The 18597-nt window shown below is 37.1% G+C and overlaps 2 protein-coding genes across 2 annotated transcripts in view; one reads left to right on the forward strand and one right to left on the reverse strand.

Moving 5' to 3' along the window:
• LOC121415550 (monomeric sarcosine oxidase-like) overlaps positions 1-919 on the reverse strand; it is a 38532-nt gene extending 37613 nt beyond the window's left edge. Inside the window, exon 1 of the mRNA XM_041608797.1 lies at positions 414-919. The gene's annotated coding sequence lies outside the window, so the exon portion shown is untranslated. The remainder of the gene's footprint in view (positions 1-413) is intronic.
• A 5676-nt stretch (positions 920-6595) lies between these two features.
• On the forward strand, positions 6596-17312 carry LOC121415552 (monomeric sarcosine oxidase-like). Its single transcript, XM_041608799.1, has 5 exons — positions 6596-6795; positions 10128-10269; positions 13090-13668; positions 14348-14494; positions 16152-17312. The coding sequence occupies exons 1-5, from the start codon at positions 6661-6663 to the stop codon at positions 16397-16399; spliced, it is 1251 nt and encodes a 416-aa protein (XP_041464733.1). The 5' UTR covers positions 6596-6660; the 3' UTR covers positions 16400-17312.
• The last annotated feature ends 1285 nt before the right edge of the window (positions 17313-18597 follow it).

The raw sequence follows: 18597 nt of genomic DNA on the forward strand, positions 1-18597 counted from the left end.
TAAATGGAAAACTATAGTATCATAGATGAATTCCTCGTCATAGAAAATCTTAAAAGGGCTCTACTGTTTTGAGGGTTTTCTGAATAGACATTCACAAATATGTATGTAGAGGGTCTATACTCACATTAATTTGCTCATCGTGCTAATTACGTTGATAACAATGAATTAAAACAATTGTCATATATCGATATCTCGTAATAGGAACCCTTAGAAATATGATATTTATTGTTTTCAGTCTTCCTGGTTTGAGAGTAGATCTAGAATCTAGCAGTATACATATTGTATATGTGCGAATTTGATGCGAATTAGGATAATTAAAAAAATAATTGTTCTAGGTTGCCAAGGTGGAAACCAAGCTGAATTTACTTCAATGCCTATCTAGAACACAATCAACAAAAAAACTTGTACTTAACGTTTTCAGGTATGAGAAATTTCTACTGGATACTGTTCCTCCGCTGTTGGGAGTTCGACAGGTAACACTGCAGAAGTTGAGTCTAAGTCAAGTCCGGACCGGAGGGATTGGAAAATAGGCAAATTACTGTGCATTGAGGTTTATCGTGGCGTTTGTACTGTGACGGCCTTGAATTAACTTCCAGATGACAGGGTTTGTATTGTCAAGATGCATCCGTGCCTGACCGTCAGTTACGTACGTTAGTTTTGTCAAAATATGTCACCGTTGCCCGCAGGTGCTAAATGGATACCCGGCAGGATGCGAAATCTTATGTAGTATATGCCTAGCCATCGAGTCTTGGAACTCTTGTTGGAATGCTCCACAGGGAGTGGAGAAGCTGCATATAATGTATGCGGGTATGCAATGATCCTATGACCGCGGGGTAATAATATGCTGTAAAGCACTTTGGGCCACTATGGGAAAAACGTTATAGCAAAAATAGCTATTATTATTATTACTGATGATGGTTTATGGTCAACAACCGTCGCCAACCGTCGATCTCTAGCTAGTCAGATCATCCGTCGACTGCAATCGATCACCATTTCGCGTCTCAATTCAGTCAATTGAACATTCGTCGACCATTCATTTACCAGCATTCGTTCCATACATCGATCAATTGCCCTTTGTAGCACTCCAAATAGCATATTCATAATGTAGGTTCAAAGTCTGATATTAAGCTTTATTTTCTCATCAATATAATGTACAATGCAACAGTGAGACCCATAAGAGGCAGGGCAGAAATTGCGCAATGAGCGGTAGCGATACATCATCCTTCCGTTTATAAACTGATTCCTCGTATTTATGCATTAATTTTACTAATTAATTATTACTTCAGTTACTAAAATGACTAAAATAGCTACAATAACTTAATTTTGCAAATAAGCCTGCTTTCTCATCCAGCTGGACCTTAATCATGATATATTGTTTTCGAAATTGTATTCCTTTGGTGTTCGGGGCTCAGCGCTCGTATGGTTTAAAAGTTATTTAAGCAATCGAAAACAGTATGTGACTTTTAATGGTATTAATTCACAGCCTCTTCCAATCAAATGTGGTGTCCCCCAGGGATCTATCCTGGGTCCACTTCTGTTTTTATCATACGTCAATGACATAATCAATACATCATCACTGTTATCTTTTGTCCTATTTGCAGATGACACTAACATATTTTATTCTCATAAGAGCCTTAAGTCTCTAGAAAATATCTTGAATGCCGAATTAATAAAAATTTCGAAATGGTTCAAATGCAATAAACTTTCTCTCAATATTCAGAAAACCCATTTTATACATTTCAAGCATAATAATATCCATGTGAATAATAATCGAATTAATATTAACATTGACAACAATACAATCGAAGAAAAGAAGAGTTCGAAATTCCTGGGTGTCATTATTGACGAGAATTTAACTTGGAATAATCACATAAATCATGTTACACTACGTATTTCTCGAGGCGTGGGAATTATTAATAAGTTAAAGTTTATGTTACCGCGAGTAACTCTGTTTTTACTATACAATACACTAATACTTCCTTACATAACATACTGTAATATTGTTTGGGCCAATTGTGGAACTACCAAACTCAACCCTATTCTCACCTTACAAAAGCGGGCTCTTCGTATCTGTACAGGATCGTCTTATTTTTCTCATTCTGATCCACTATTCTGTAAGCTCAAAAAATTGAAGGTTTCTGATTTGAATGTCATGCAAGTTGCAGTTTTTATGTTCAAATACAAAAACCACCAACTTCCCTCCTCATTTCAAAATTTATTTAATCTAAACAGTACAATTCACACATACCCTACCCGTATTTCTGGAAATTTTCACCTAACAAATCCAAAGTTATTAATAACTCATAAATCAATTAGACACCATGGCCCCGACTTATGGAACAATTTACCCGAAACTACAAAAATGTGTTCCTCACTTTATTCCTTTAAAGCCACTATGAAGCGCAACCTAATATCATTGTATTCAAATCCGCCACATTGACTATACTTGTACTTTTTTTAATGATGAATTTTGACCCCTCCTCTTCTAATGTACTTGCACTACACTTGCACTACACCCTCATGACCTCTTGTTAAAAAAATGAGTAAGTTTTACATGTCGCTTTTTTTACCTTGAGGCCGTCGTCAACATCAAGCAGGTCGCTCATGACGATGGTCTCCTGCGTTCTGAAATTTAGTTAACTAATATTTGTCATGTACTTTTTTTATATTCAGAAAGAGATTGTAAATGATACGTGTGTCTAAAATGTATATATATGTAAAATCTGTGTAATTGATTATGTTGTATTATGTTGAACATGTGGAACGCAGAAATAAATTTCAAGCAAGCAAGCAAGACCTACCAGTATCCACTAGTGAGATCTAGAGTTGAAAACCACTTGGCTACACTTGGTTGGGGGGTATGCGTCCTTCACTGTCACCTCATTCAGTTGGCGGTATTCTATACAAACCGCTTTACCTTTTAGTAAGTAGTAAGTAAGTCGCCAAGTTGCCTGTCGATCTCTTCCCCCCTGGCCTGCTGGATGTCGTCTTGCTGGCTGTTTCACTGGTCTTGCACCCCCTGTGTTGATCGAATGCTATACCAGGCTGGTCTTCCCTAGGTCACTTGCACTTTGTGCAAAGATGTTTGCAAAATCCTGTAGCAGTGCAGCCACTTTTCCAGGCTGGTGCTCGGGAGTTGCTCTGTACTTCGTTGAAAGAGATCTTCTAGATGCTTAGGTACAGAGTTAGATATCTAGTCAGAATGGCGGATGCGGGCTTCCTCCATTCCTTTTATTTCTTGAATTGAACTAAAAATCGCCACCATCATGCCCTTCTTGACAGTGGTTTGCCTTCTAGTTGAGTTGAAGATTCTTATTGGCAAAATTTCTGCATTAGCTCCACAGCCCGGCTACTACCAGGCCCTTCTTGTTCAATTCTCTCCAACTGGTAGGGGCTTCCAACAATTCGACCCCGCCGATGATCTTGGAGTTACGTCCAGATACTTCTCCTTTGAGAACATCCTCATGCCCTGCAGAGACTCGGAGGCCACGACTCTGCCACAAAATTGTCTGCCCTCTTGGTCCTTACATGGGATGGACTGCCAAGGTGTTCGAAGTAAAAACTCCAGTCTAAAATATCGATGATGTTGTCTGTCGGGCTGGTACCACTCACTCTAGTGACTGACTTCGATTGCCTAGCTTTGTTGAGGAACTCGAGCCTTGTTTTCCAAACTCCTCGATCGACGTCGACCTGCCTAAAAGGTCAAGTCCACCCAAGAAATGTGTTGATTTGAATAGAGAAAAATCAAACTAGCATAATATTGACAATTTCATCAAAACGGATGTAAAATAAAAAAGTTATGACATTTTAAAGTTTCGCTTTTTTCTTCTTCACAGACAGTGATTTGTACAACTCAGTGACATGCAAATGAAACAGACGATGATGTCCCTATTTATTTTGTTTTTATTGTTTGACAGAGGCGGCGATCATGGCGGGTGGCACAGTGCCCCCCACACACTTTTTGAAGCTCTAAAAAGTGCCCTTTTTACGCAAGAAAAATGACCCCTCCCGAACGCGTACTTTCCCTTTTTTTCTTGCAGGAGTTTCTGCATTTTATTCAGAAATCAATGATAGATTAACATGTTCACATAATTGAATGAATACAAATTAAATGTGACAATTTAAAAGATACAATGTAAATAATACAAACAAGACTGGTAATTAAATCATACCTAAGCATGTGATATAGTTCGGTAAAATACAGGGGCCAGCTATTATAAGCACAGAGGTGCTTGAAGCAATAGCAGCCAGGAGAGGGGGCTACATGAAAACCATCATAAATTATATTTGATAAACTGATCGTCACGAAATATAAGATTTATATATATACATATTGGTATATAAAAAAAAATTGGTAAAAAGAAGTGCAAGTGTGTGCATGTGGGTGAGTGCAGGTGAATTAAATTAGGTATACTTAGAAATAAGAAATTTTTTCAACGAAGCTTTAAACGAATAGAGAGATGTACATTGTTTTATATCATGTGGCAATGCATTCCAAATGTCTGGGCCACGGTGGCGTATCGTCTTATGAGCGAGTAATATTCTTGGGTTGGTTAAGTGGAGATCTGTTGAATGCCGTGTTGGATAATTGTGAATGTCTTTGTTGTAAACAAAAAAATTGCGAAATGGAATCGGGATTGTATTGGATGAAAATTTAAACATAAATATGGCCGTTTGATAAATGTTAATATCTTCAATTTTCAATGTTTTTAAGTTGTGAAATATTGGGTCAGTATGTGCAATGAAATGTGAATGAGTACATATGCGGAGTGCTTTCTTTTGGAGACGGAAAATCCTTTCTATTTTTACCTTACTACCATACCCCCATACTAAGTTGCAGTAAGATAAGTGAGATAAAACGAACGAATTATAAAGCATAAATAATGATTTTTGGGAGAGATAATATTTTAATCTAAACAGAATTCCTATTCCTCTGGATGCCATCATGCAAATATTGTGAATGTGACTGTTCCACGTTAAATTTGAGTCAATCCATACACCTAAAAATTTGGTTTCTTGTTTTTCAATGATAGGGATGTCATCTATGTATATATTAAGGAACATATGTTTAGTTTGAATGTGTTTAAAATACATAAAATTTGTTTTGCTTATATTTAGGGAGAGTTTATTAGCTTTAAACCATTTTGATAATTTCTTTAATTCTAAATTAAGTGTCGGGACGAGTATACTTAAGTCTTTGTGGGAATAGAAGACATTTGTATCGTCTGCAAATAAAACATATGTTAATTCTCGAGATGCATTTACAATATCATTCATATAAATCAAAAATAGCAAGGGACCTAAAATCGATCCTTGTGGTACTCCACATTTCATAGTACAAATATTGGATGTGTTTGATTTGAAAGAAACACAATGGCGTCGATTACTTAAGTAATCTTTGAACCAAGTGAAAACAACCCCCCTGATTCCATATCTCTTTAATTTAGAAAGTAGAATGCGGTGATCCATAGTATCAAATGCTTTTGATAAGTCCATAAAAACCCCAACATTGTGTTCTTTTTTAGAGAGAGAATCAGATATTTTGTCGAATAATTGTAAAATTGCATAATTGGTTGAGTGATTCTCTCTGAAACCATATTGATTTTTCACTTGAGGAGGAACCGTTTTAGGTGTTACCAAGTTCCCTTTCTCGTATAAGTGCCAATTTTTAATAAAAAATTCCCCCTCTCGAACGAATAACAAATAACAAAATCATTGAATTTCAAAGATTTGCATTATTCCGATGAAACAGTTCTAGGCATGTCTTCATGAATATTCATTAGATAGGCTGATGATGTCATACCCCCACTTGTTCTTTTGTATTTCATTATATGAAATTAGGTTTATTAAAAAAAAATACCAAGAACTAAGAATTGGATTGACAACCGATTAAGATCAATAGTTTCCCGAACTTATTCAATCATAATGGAGACACATCATTTACACATGTATGAAAAAGTGAATGAATTATGATTTCATCCAAGCTATGTGGGGAAGTTACAAATTGATGCAGAGGTTCGAGCCCTGGTCACGCCTTTCGGATGGTGACGTTAAAGGGGGGGGGGGTTGAACTGTGTGTAGAGTCTCAATGACTGTGTGTCGTAAATACATAGTATTGAAATAAACTTTTTCAGATATTTACTTATACTACAGAAAAAAAGATCTATAATTGTATTTGTATACAGAAACTAAAATGTTTTTAAAGGAAAGGTAATTGTTTTTACAATAGCTTGGTAACATTGCGGTATAAATGTACTGAGTAGTTAATTACCATGTAATCATTCAAGTGGGTCTATATTACTAGACTACATTAGCATTATGGGTATGAGTAGTTGATGACATCGAGAGGTTCGTATCTGCTTTAAAGGCATAGAGATGTCCTCGACGTTAATAATCATATCTGATTTTTCACGTTTGAAAAAACTCAAATACACACACACGTACACACCGTTGATGACCCGGCGCTGACCCGCTGTCAGCTGATGAGCCGACAATGGCCGACAATGAATCTACCGTACTAAAGTAATTTGCATAGATCTAGCAACATGGTGCTATAGCATAGAGTTAAAGGTTTATATAATTCTATGTGCTATAGCTTGTGCAGTGCTGATCTAGGCCGCGCCGACCAGTTTCTTCCCTTGCTAGGCCCCAGTGTTGACGATGGGAGAAGATACCGTGTATGACGTTTGCGTGATAGGAGCTGGTATGGTGGGGTCAGCTGCTGCCAAGTGGCTTTGTAAACTGCAACGGGAAACTCAAATCTGTCTGGTTGGGCCTCAGGAACCTACAGAAGGGGTAAACACCTTAATTAGTCGACCGCCCTTAGTCAAGTACATGACCGTCAAGTTGGGTATGTATGCGATTTTTTTTTAGCTGAAAGTTGTAGTATAGGGTGTCCACTTCAAGAATCCGACGGGTGCCACTTGGGCATCCTTGGGCATTTTTTTGTAAATTTACGTTTATAGGCCACTCCCAATTTTTTAACATACCTCTTAAATATCCCTTTATTTTTTTACGAAATAAACATGTCACGTTAGATATTAACTTAAAGCTAATGAAAAATCAAATGATAAAAATATGGATCACTGAGCCTTTAAATCGTACAGTGCATAACTATATATATGAAGCTCTGTTAAAGTCATAAAAATGTCGAATTGCATTACAAATGCAAGTAATACGGAATTAACATATTATGCGGATATCAAATTCAAACGAGAAATGGAATGTACATTGAAATCTTTAAGTCATTTCCGCTCATGAAAGTCAAATGAACGTGGGAGTTTATCAATACTCCATTTAACTCCATGTAACATTTTTGTATCAAATCAAGGTGTGATTCCAGATAATCTACACAAAGTAACATTTTACACCATAGCATGTCCTGTTATATTTCTCTCTCAACTGTCCTCTGGCCCATTCCTCTTCGACCATGTATGCTTGTCGAATTCCCCTTCAACAATCTCGACTGCATGCATGTGTCTGCCTAGTTAGCAGTACTATGCTTCGTTTTACACTAAATTCAGAATTATGAAATATGATTCGACGGCAGACCACCAACTGCAGCCTAATAGAACAGGGTGACACTGATTTGCATAGTCTGCAAGCAAGTTAATTCATGGGGATCAACCACTGTGTCATGAACCCGAGTCATGAACAAGTCCCGGGTAGGCCTAATGTCCTGTTTTACGTACTATCAGTTATCTTCTGAAGATGTCATGGGAGTAGAAGCATATATAATTTTCTCTGACAACACTGACATTTTTGTTCTACCATAGACTGTTCTCCTTTTAGTGTTTACATAGGTCTTCTGCACTCTAAAAACAAATCAGTCAAAAATGACTAGTTAATAGGGTCAGCTGGGTGCAACTGTTATTCTGGTCATATTTGACTATTTTCTAGTCATAGTTTACCAGAACAGAGTTATTTGTGACTAGAATATATGTCAGAAATGTGAATATCAGTGATTGCCATATCAGTTGCTCCTAGCTGACTACTGGTCTAGTCAATTTGACTGATTTGTTTTAAGAGTGCGCATACTGATGAAAAAGTAATATTAAGCCTTAAACTAGGAGAAAAAGTCTGGCTGTGCACAGACAATTCTCTAATGGATGGATTGTGGCAATTTGGCAAGGGAAAGACTTCCACTCTGAACTTACACTCTCGAATAAGATCTTACTCTTGTAGAGCCTGATGCAGAAGAAGAAGTGGACTGGATCCATTAAAGCTGTAGTATATGTACTTTATCTCTTTCTTAACTATGAATAATAAATGTAAATGTTTCTCTAAAATTACTTAGCATTAATTACCTTATTACTGGGCGTTGTGGCGTTCGAGCCCTGGTCACATCTTTCGGATGGTGACGTCAAAGGTCGGTCCCAGACGTAAATAATCATATCTGATTGATACACGTCTGACAAAACTCAAATACACACACACACTCATACACAGCAAAAACTGTGTGGTGTTATCCGGTGTACATAGCGGACCACACCAGTTATTTTACACCGGTGTTAAATTGGTGGTGTTATAGTTTTACACCTTTAGGTGTTATTACAACACCTTTGGTTGTTAAATCTCAATGTTCAATCTCTAGGGTGTAATTTTAACACCTCAGGGTGTGGTCCTCTATTAACACTAATTGGTGTCAGTTTTAACACCACAGTTTAACAGTGTATTATTTGGTATAAGAAGAAAGATGCTCCAAAGATTAAGAGCCTATTACCCCAACTAAAAATTCAGCAAAAGTGATCCATATACTTGCATTTGACTTTTCATTATCTTTAATTTGATACCAATTACGATATGTAGTTTATTTCGTAAAATATGAAAGTCATTTTTCAGAGGTATGTGAAAAAGTTGGCGTGGCCGAAGACGTCAATTAGAAGAAAAAAAAAATACCCGAGAGTGCACAGGTGCCATCCATCGGATTCTTGAAGTAGACACCCCATACTACAACTTCCAGCAAAAAAATCGCATACATACCCAACTTGACGGTCATGCAATAATTTTGATAATATCTACCCGACTACATTGATTTGTCGATGAAGCAAACCCTGAACTTTTAAAGGACAAAAAGTTACAGTTTGATTTTAAAGTCTTAAGATGGGGAAGGAGGGGGGGGGAGGGATATATACATGTAGTGAAAGAAAAGGGAGTACATGTATAATAAAATATCCTTTTCCTGTTATTGCTAAGGTCCAAATGAGTTTCACAAACATCTGATTACAGTATAAGCTGTTATTTTCGCGTTTTTTTTTTTATTTTCGCGAATTGCCGATCGACCGCGAAATTATTTACGCATTTAGTAATTGGTGCCAATGCCCCCAACATCAAAACTTTGCTATAAAAATCCTGTGTAGTGAAAAATTTATATAGGTACCTACATATTTAAAATTAAGGTTCGAAAAGTACGGTAAGCAATTCAAAATTCAGCTAGAATTTCACTTTTTTATTTCTCAAAATCATAGCCTAAATTATTTCCAAATATTATGTTTATCAATATACATTCAGTCAATGCAAGATTACAAGGTATTTTCCATGAAATAATTTGATTTTATTTATCAAATGATTGACTCTATGCACAGCTATATGGGCAGCTATTGGTATACTCATTAATATTCATATATCACATGACCAGAGGTTTTAGAATTTATTAACAAAATTCAATATTTTTGCACTGAAACCAACTTAAAAAATTAAACTAACAAAACTTAACTTCCTTACTTTACAGATCAAACTGTGACTTGATGAATTTTCGGATCTAAAGGTACAAAAAAGTGAAATTTAAGTTTCTCCGATCGCGAATTCAACAACCCGTGAAAATGTGCGACCCTGCGATTCGCGAGAAAATTCTGTACGAGAATGAATGAATGAACACAAAATCATTTATGTACATGATTTAGGCTAGATTAATTTTATTTAGTGGAGCATGTATTATTGTATTACTATTGGTTGTTAACAAACTTCCAAAAGAGACTGTATGAGCCTCGGGATTTTAGATCTACCAATGATATTTGTTTGTCTTGACTACAGTATCATGTATATTGTAATGTAAGTTTCAAGGGGGAAAAATGCCTCAATCATTCATTAAACTGCTCTGATTTAGTTGCAACATTTCCCCCATACAGGAATGGCAGTCTGAAAAGCGAGAAATATTTTCATCTCACTATGATGAAGGCAGACTGACGAGGGAAATTGATGAGAGTCCAATTTGGGGTATCCTTGCCAGAAGATCAATTCAGCGATACAGACAAATTGAAAAGGAAAGTGGTGAGTTCTTAACTTTTTTGACCCGTTGCCTGCCGGAAAAAGGCGGTCCCTGTACTACGCCTAAATATAGATGGGGAATTACAAAATCCAGTATTCAATGGGTTAACCCTTTGCATCACAGTTATATGATATAGTACTAAAGAGTTCAACATCAACACTCCTTCACTACGGTTGTCCCTCGTTTAAAAAAATGAATCCACTATAATTGTATATAACTCAATCCAGACAGGCTTTTATACATGTACTCATTAGTATTCACAAATGAGTTTCTTAATTGATTTTTTATTAATATGTGTCCCTTTATCATCATCATTATCTGGTAAAGGCATGGTCACACCGCCCGAGCGTTGTTGGAGCGGTCGTGGAGCGGAGAGAAAAAAATCATCACCGCTCGCTACCGGTCATCATTTTCGATTTCGATTAATTGTTTTTTTTTTTCGATTTATGTCTTCGATCTTTCTCCAATTTTGTGAGCGAAATTCGGCCCTCTTTCCCTATCGCGCCACGACCGCTCCAACAACGCTCGGGCGGTGTGACCATGCCTTTACCAGATAATGATGATGATAAAGGGAAATATTTATTCATGTTTGCTATAATGCCAGAACAAAATGTGTGCCAACACAGCTGGTGCTAAGTCCGCAAGCACAGACTGATATTTGACACTTTAACCAATAACAGGTATTGAGTAAAGACTAGACGCCAAAGGCTCTGTCTGTGAGCCATGTAAATCTAGTCTCACTACTCCACACTGCATTATGCACTTTGCGAATTGCGAAACCAAGGGTCTGCCTGAAAACTAGCCGGAGCTCTAAATTAAGATTTAAAGGGGGGGGGGTGCATTTTCTTGACAAGCAAAAATGACCCAAAAAGAGTGGTCATCACCATTCCTGCGAGGCTAGCTTGAATATGCGTCTATGCCAACACTTGTTTTGGCAAACATAAACAGCAACCTTTGATAGCTGAATCCTCCATTCTATACACAATAACAAAAATACAGTCCCCTCTAAATCAAATCGCTCTAAGTTTTAAACGGAATAACTTTGAAATATATTTCGTAGGTGTTTTTCTACACTCGTTAAGTAACTCCTGGGGAAAAATTAGATTGATCAATTGAGTCATGCATGAGTAATCAAAGATTGAATTAAAAATGACAATTTTTGAAAGTCACATGTCGTTTTTCAGATTGCGCAAGTACAAAGTTGGGCAAAGATCGTTTTTTGGTGAATTGTATGGTGTTAATGCTGTTTTACTATCCTTCATTTAGCCACTCCACACAAAATTTTGATAGCGTATGTTTATGGTTGAGTGAGCACATTTTTTGTGACGTATCATCATAGGGCTTTATGATAGTATCCTCTATAACTTGTTAAAACATGTAAAAATTGGAACATGTTAGCAGCTCCCACAATTTCTCGCCCCGCCTCTCAATTTTTAAATTGTGGATCCACCACTGATTTGTCCATAAAATCAACCGAACCCTAGAAATTGTTAAGAAAAATATTTCTTCTGTAGCTTGTGAGAACCTCTTTCACATTCGCTGATGTGGTTTGCTCTTTACTCTCTTTTACTTTGATCTATAATTTTTAAAGAAAAAGATATCAGAAAGATCAGATGTCATTGTTCAGTACATATGGACATATTTCAACTTCGGATCCCTATTTGAGATTGATTAATAAACCATTTGATGGATCAACTTCAAATTTTGCAAGGATGCATTCATCTAGGTAGATTTGGGGGTACACATATGGTGGCCCTGAAGGGACATCGCATATAGACCAAATCGCGAATATTCACGACGAAATTCACGACGTCGCCAATTTCGTCGCGAAATTCGTCGTGAATTTGAAATTCACGACGAAATTCACGACATCGTGAATTTCGTCGCCAATTTCGTCGCGAATTATTCAAGACGAAATTCACGACGTCGCCAATTTGAATATTGACGACGAAATTCACAACGAAATTCGCGACATCGTGAATTTCGTCGCGAATTATTCACGACGAAATTCACGACGTCGTGAATTTCGTCGTGAATTTCAAATTGACGACGAAATTCACGACGAAATTGGCGACGTCGCCAATTTCGTCGCCAATTTCGTCGTGAATATTCGCGATTTGGTCTATATGCGATGTCCCTTTAGGGCCACCATATACACAGGGTTAAACACCAAACGTCATGATCATGAGGTAATTGTAAAAGAACTGGAAATGGCTCATTCTTGTAATAAATATTCAGCAAGTAATTATTGTCATGGTCTGAAGTATGGAAAAGTTATACTAAAATGTATTATACTCTGCTTATTCTTGAGAGCTCATTATAACACTTTTTTAAAGAATATAATCAGTATCCATTTTACCACCTTATACATGCCTCAAGACTGTGAATCACTCACAATAATCATGCAAGCTTGGTAATTGTTAACGTACTATCTGTTATTATATCAAGTGTTAACGTTTACTGTTTGTAATGCAATAATACTTATTGCCCTTGTTTTCATGTACATAACTCCATTTATTATAGTTATAACTTTTACTCTGTAGTTTTCATTATTGCAAGGGTGCTACAGCTTATTTTCTAGCAGTATTGCTATCTAAAAGATGTAATTGTGATTTCAATGTATGTAATATTGTGATAAGTTTCTGGTTCTAAAGTTTATTCATCATTCATATCAATAAATTTCAAAAAATAAAGATGTTAAGCTTGCAATTTTATAATGATCAGGCCCGAGATCAGGCAATGGGGGAGGCATGGGGCATAAATTCAACTGTACACAGATGTGAATCAATATTTTGAAGGTAATCCCTATTTTTTTTTCTCAGGCATAAATTTCTACCATGAAGTTGGTTGTGTACACGCTTATGGGGAGAATTGTGCGAGATTTCTTAAAACAGTACAGAATGTGCAACAGATGGGACACATTTACTACCAATCTTTAAATGCAGCTGGTCTTCGAGCACAGTTTCCCTACCTACACGCAGAGGAGAGCTGGCAAATTCTGTACAACTTCAAAAATGCAGGCTACGTCAGAGCGAGGAAATTTGTGGCAGCTCAACAGAAAATAGCGGCAGCTCATGGGTGTGATGTCATCAATGACGTCGTGATTAGACTCCAAAAAGACGTGAGAGAGGGGAGACGAAAGGACAGTTTGGTAAAGATTGTGTGTGAAAGTGGCCGTGATGTTAAAGCCAAACGCGTTCTGCTCTGTACAGGTGCTTTTTCCAACAGCTATGACTTGTTACCAAAAGACAAACAGATTGAATTCTTCCCCATAGAGGTGTCGGTGGTAAAAGCTGAATTGAAGGAGGAGGATGCGCTGAAAATGGCAGACATGCCAGGAATCCTGTCAAGAATACAAGGAAAAGAATGCTACATACTGCCACCAATGAAATATCCAAATGGTAAGTGAGCATTAGCTCAACTGCGGGGCTACATGAGATATTAGCAATATTAGAATGTTGTGATGCTGAAACTGTAAGGAATTATTACATTTGGGTTCTATATCATCTTTCATTGTAATGTTATTAAAAATGCTATATATTTCATACATCTCTTATAAATATATAAATTTATACAACTCCCGATAATGTTCTGTAATCTGATTGGTCCAAATCGGATCACATGATATTCAGCGAATTGCATTGCATCCAAAATGCACTATCCTGCACTCTGACATCATACCAAATGTACTATCCTGCACTCTGACGTCAGAGTGCAGGATAGTGCGAGGTCTGGAATTATCTAGAATTTTGATCAAAATATATCATTCGGGGAAACTCAGTAACAGGGGGGTGTGTATAAAACAAACAATTCACGCATTCTTGTGCATAGGATGAACTCTGTGCTCGACTCGCCAAATGGATATACCGCACTCGGCCCGGCACTCGGTCCTGTAGACCTCGGTGCGGTATATTCATTGGCTCTTCTCGCACATCGTTCATTATTCGGCCTTGCATGCACGCGCTTATACGTGCATAATATGTATTCTAATGTAGAGCAGTCTGAACCTGAGCTAGATCTCATTTTATTGCTTTTACATACATGTAATTATGTCCAAACTTTCCTTCCATGATTCCACAGGAAAATATTACATCAAGATAGGAGGATACAACACTGACTTCAATGTTCTGGGTAGTCACCAAGAGATAGTAAATTGGTTTCGATCACAAGCTCAGTATGAAGACGATACAAACGAAGCTATTGATCTCTTGAAACATATGGTTAAAGGTAAAAGTAACTAGCTAGGAGAATGTGTTGTTAAGATTTGTCAGACCCCTATTTTGCAGATCACTTTCTGAAACGCAACACAAAGGAGCTTAACAGTAGCCTACTAGCCAACTATTTCTGAAGTCTTTTTACCAATACCCCGCTTATACGTGTCGGTGATATACACAGATCTGTTTATGACACCAGAATTTGATAACTTTTTTCCCTTATTTGTTGTGTTATATAGTAGAAACACAATGATATCATCAGAAAACAAAAACATTTTATGAGCAAATGATTCTATGAGCAAAATATTTTCAGTAACTATTACCCATTGGTATATGGAAGAACCACTTGCATGTGATGTTATATTAAATACCCCCATTTATGAAAATCAACCTGTTGTCGGGGAGGGACCTCTTATTTCAGCCATTTTCTCAAGGAATGGGTAGGCATTATTAGCATACCAACTTTTCATCAATTGCTGTACTAGGGATGGCAGCAATTATATTAATGTATTGAATATTTGACATTTTCTGGAAATATATATTTCTCTCCTCCTTAATGCCTGGTTTCTTGCCTTCTGCAGTGTCGATTGCATTTGTCAATGTCGTCCATAAATGTCAGTCTTCTGTATTTGCTACTCATTTGGATTTGTTCCATGACATGTTATACATAATTCAATCTTCGAGATCTTCCCGTATAATCTTCTTCTGGTCTTTATTCTTAGTGTTCCTCTCGTTTTTAACGGGCATGCTCCCTCTATTCTCACAACATACTATGTCATGCTGATCACTCTATAGGGCCTGTTTAAGGACAAGCCCACCCCCCCCCCTCAAAAAAGTTAATTTGAATAAAAAGAGAAAAATCCAACAAGCAAACTCTAAAAAAATCATAAAAATCGGATGTAAAATAAGAAAGTTTTGACATTTTTAAGTTTCGTTTAATTTCACATATATGCACATCCTGATCTGTATGCAAATGAGAGGACTGATGAAATCACTCACCATTCTTTTGTATTTTAGGAAATATGAAATATTCTATTTTTCTCCTCATTGTCCTGTGAAACAAAGTATTATTCCTCCTTGAACATGTGGTATTACCATTTTTATAACATTTTATGGTTCAGGTAAGGTGGTCCTTACTGCCATATCGGTAGAAATTGAATTATTGTATAATTCAAACAATAAAAAAGTAGTGAGTGATGGACATCATTGACTCTCTCATTTGTATGTCACTAAGTTGTGCATATAACTGTTTTGTGAAATTTCTTATTTTACATCCGATTTTGATCAAATTTTCAGGATTATTCTCGTTTGAATTTTTCTCTATTTATTCAAATCAAACATTTTGGGGTGGGTTTGCCCTTAAGGACTTTGCTATTATTGCAAGTACCAAGGTAACATTGCTCAGAAGCTAATCACAATCAATGGCAAAGTCACCAAAGTTGGAACTCTCTATGAAATGGGTCCTTTCTCAATGATGTCATTCACCCCTACATCCTTCCTGATATCAGTTATCACTCCATCTCTCTCTTTGTCTTTCAGTCTTTCTGTCTCTTCATTCATTTTGTCTATTTTATTATCTATTGTTTCCTGAATCCTTTCCCCCTCTCTACCCATTGCCCATGAATCTGCATCATGCTGTCACACCATACATCTCCTTTCTTCGTTCACAGGTTTGCATCCAGTCTCTGTGATAACCTCTTCCTGCGTCAGCTCTCACACACCGACCAAACTCTTTTATTGTGACATGATAACACCACACGTAGGAGCTCTGATGGGTATGTCTGGTCAAGGGGCCAAATCCAGCGATGAGATTGGTCGCATGGGGGCGAAGATGATTGCCAAGGGCTCCTGGGATTACGATCTTCCAGCAGGACTCTTCAGTTTGAAGTACAAGAAAGCTGAGAATGCTAAACTCTGATGAGATGGGGCAATAGACTCATTGCAATATCTGAATTATTAAAGCAATATTTTTTAGAGATTGTATTTTAAGATATCACTTTATTACATAAATGAAATAATCCTATCATGGGAGAACTAACCATGTTAAAAATAAAAGGAGATATCAAGCTATGATTAGATGGATCATGGAGTCAAATTATTATCTGAAATATTGAGCAATATATTTTTTTTTTGAAATAGCAGACATTTGTTACCTGATATAAAGAAAAATACATTAATTCTGTTATCACATGATCATATCATAGCAAAAAGCATCATGTGAAGTGATAAGATGGTGGCAGTATAGTCAAATAAACACATGTGACCCATTTCATAAAACATGTGAAAATAACCAATTGGAAATAACAGTTTATAACTGAAATCATTCCATTTGATTGGCTGATGGTAAACTTGTTTTAGAAAAATTATAACGGGCCTTTTTGAAACAGGACCCTGATATTTAGAGGAATTTGTATTCCTTATGTTTTCAGATAATTGGCAATTCCATAAAAATGGTCCAACATGGATGGAGTTGGATGTAATAATTTATATAGTTGTAATAACCTGGTATAAAGAACAATATGCTATGAAAAGGACCTCGAACCTCATTGAGAAAATTATAACAATTAAATATTTTCCCTCCATTTGCAGCATAACCGTGATATGTGTTCTGATTTCAAAGGAAAAGCCGAGTACTTTATCTTGTTTTTCATATTATAATAGATATATTTTTACTGATTCTTGAGATTGAAGTCAATCAATTTACTTCAATTTTAAGCGAAAATGTTACCTCTTTCCCTTTCATTTCCCACTGCTACCTCTCTAGTAATTCTGCCATGTCATCTTGATGTCATGGGTCTGATTCTGCTTTGAGTCACCAGTCATCTTGATGGCAGAGGCGTCGATTATGGGGGGCAGGGGGGGCGATCGCCCCACCAATGAAAATATTGGGGGGGCAAACATATAATTTTGCCCCCCCCCCCAATAATTCCGCATGTGCTAAAAATAAAATAAGATTGTAATGTTACCCAGAAATCAGCAAGCGAGATTGAGATACACAACTCGTTCTTCGTCTAAAATCGTGCTCAAAATGGCCACTTTTCAGATTGGAATATCAAAAAATTTCAGCTCGCGCTTCGCGCTCGCATCATTTTTGTAACAAAAACCCATACTTTCCATGATTGAATAGGTGAATATGGTCCCGTTTTCAGTTCTAAACCTCAAAAGAACTCCCACTTCGATTTGCAATAATCTTTTGTTGGATATATATATCTTGTTCTTTATTAAAAACGTCCATTAAACTCAATTTTTTTTTTCAGATCAAAATATCAAAATTTTCAGCTCGCGCTTCGCGCTCGCATTAATCTGCTGGTGAGATATATATGTATATATATATATGTGTGTGTGTGTGTGTGTGTGATCGAGCGCCTTTGGAAAATTGATTCATGATTTTGCCCCCCCCCCCCAATCTGAAAAATGGATCGACGCCCCTGCTAGATGGCATGGGTTCATATACAACTGCTTCCACCACTCTTGTAAGTCTGATTCTGCTTTGAGTCACCATTCATCTTGATGGCATGGGTTCATATCCATCTGCTGCCACCACTCTTGTAGTCTGATTCTGCTTTCAGTTAACAGTTATCTTGATGGCATGGGTTCATGTAGAGACAATAACAAAGAAAAACAAAGGTGATACTGTATGTCAAAATGTAATACAAAATGACTACTCTTGTAAGTCTGATTCTGCTTTGAGTCACCAGTCATCTTGATGGCATGGGTTCATATCCCACTGCTGCCACCACTCTTGTAAGTCTGCTTCTGCTTTCAGTCAACAGTTATCTTGATGGCATGGGTTCATATCCCACTGCTGTCACCACTCTTGTAAGTCTGATTCTGCTTTGAGTCACCAGTCGTCTTGATGGCATGGGTTCATATCCCACTGCTGTCACCACTCTTGTAAGTCTGATTCTGCTTTGAGTCACCAGTCGTCTTGATGGCATGGGTTCATATCCCACTGCTGCCACCACTCTTGTAAGTCTGCTTCTGCTTTCAGTCAACAGTCATCTTGATGGCATGGGTTCATATCCCACTGCTGCCACCACTCTTGTAAGCCTGCTTCTGCTTTCAGTCAACAGTCATCTTGATGGCATGGGTTCATATCCAACTGCTGCCACCACT

Source organism: Lytechinus variegatus, chromosome 5, assembly GCF_018143015.1.
Source record: "Lytechinus variegatus isolate NC3 chromosome 5, Lvar_3.0, whole genome shotgun sequence".
Lineage (NCBI taxonomy): Eukaryota > Metazoa > Echinodermata > Echinoidea > Temnopleuroida > Toxopneustidae > Lytechinus > Lytechinus variegatus.

Coding starts and splice junctions, on each gene's coding strand:
- LOC121415552 (XM_041608799.1), top strand. CDS start 6,661: ATGGGAGAAGATACCGTGTATGACGTTTGCGTGATAGGAGCTGGTATG. Junction 6,796..10,127: donor CTCAGGAACCTACAGAAGGG/GTAAACACCTTA, acceptor TCCCCCATACAG/GAATGGCAGTCTGAAAAGCG. Junction 13,669..14,347: donor ACCAATGAAATATCCAAATG/GTAAGTGAGCAT, acceptor ATGATTCCACAG/GAAAATATTACATCAAGATA.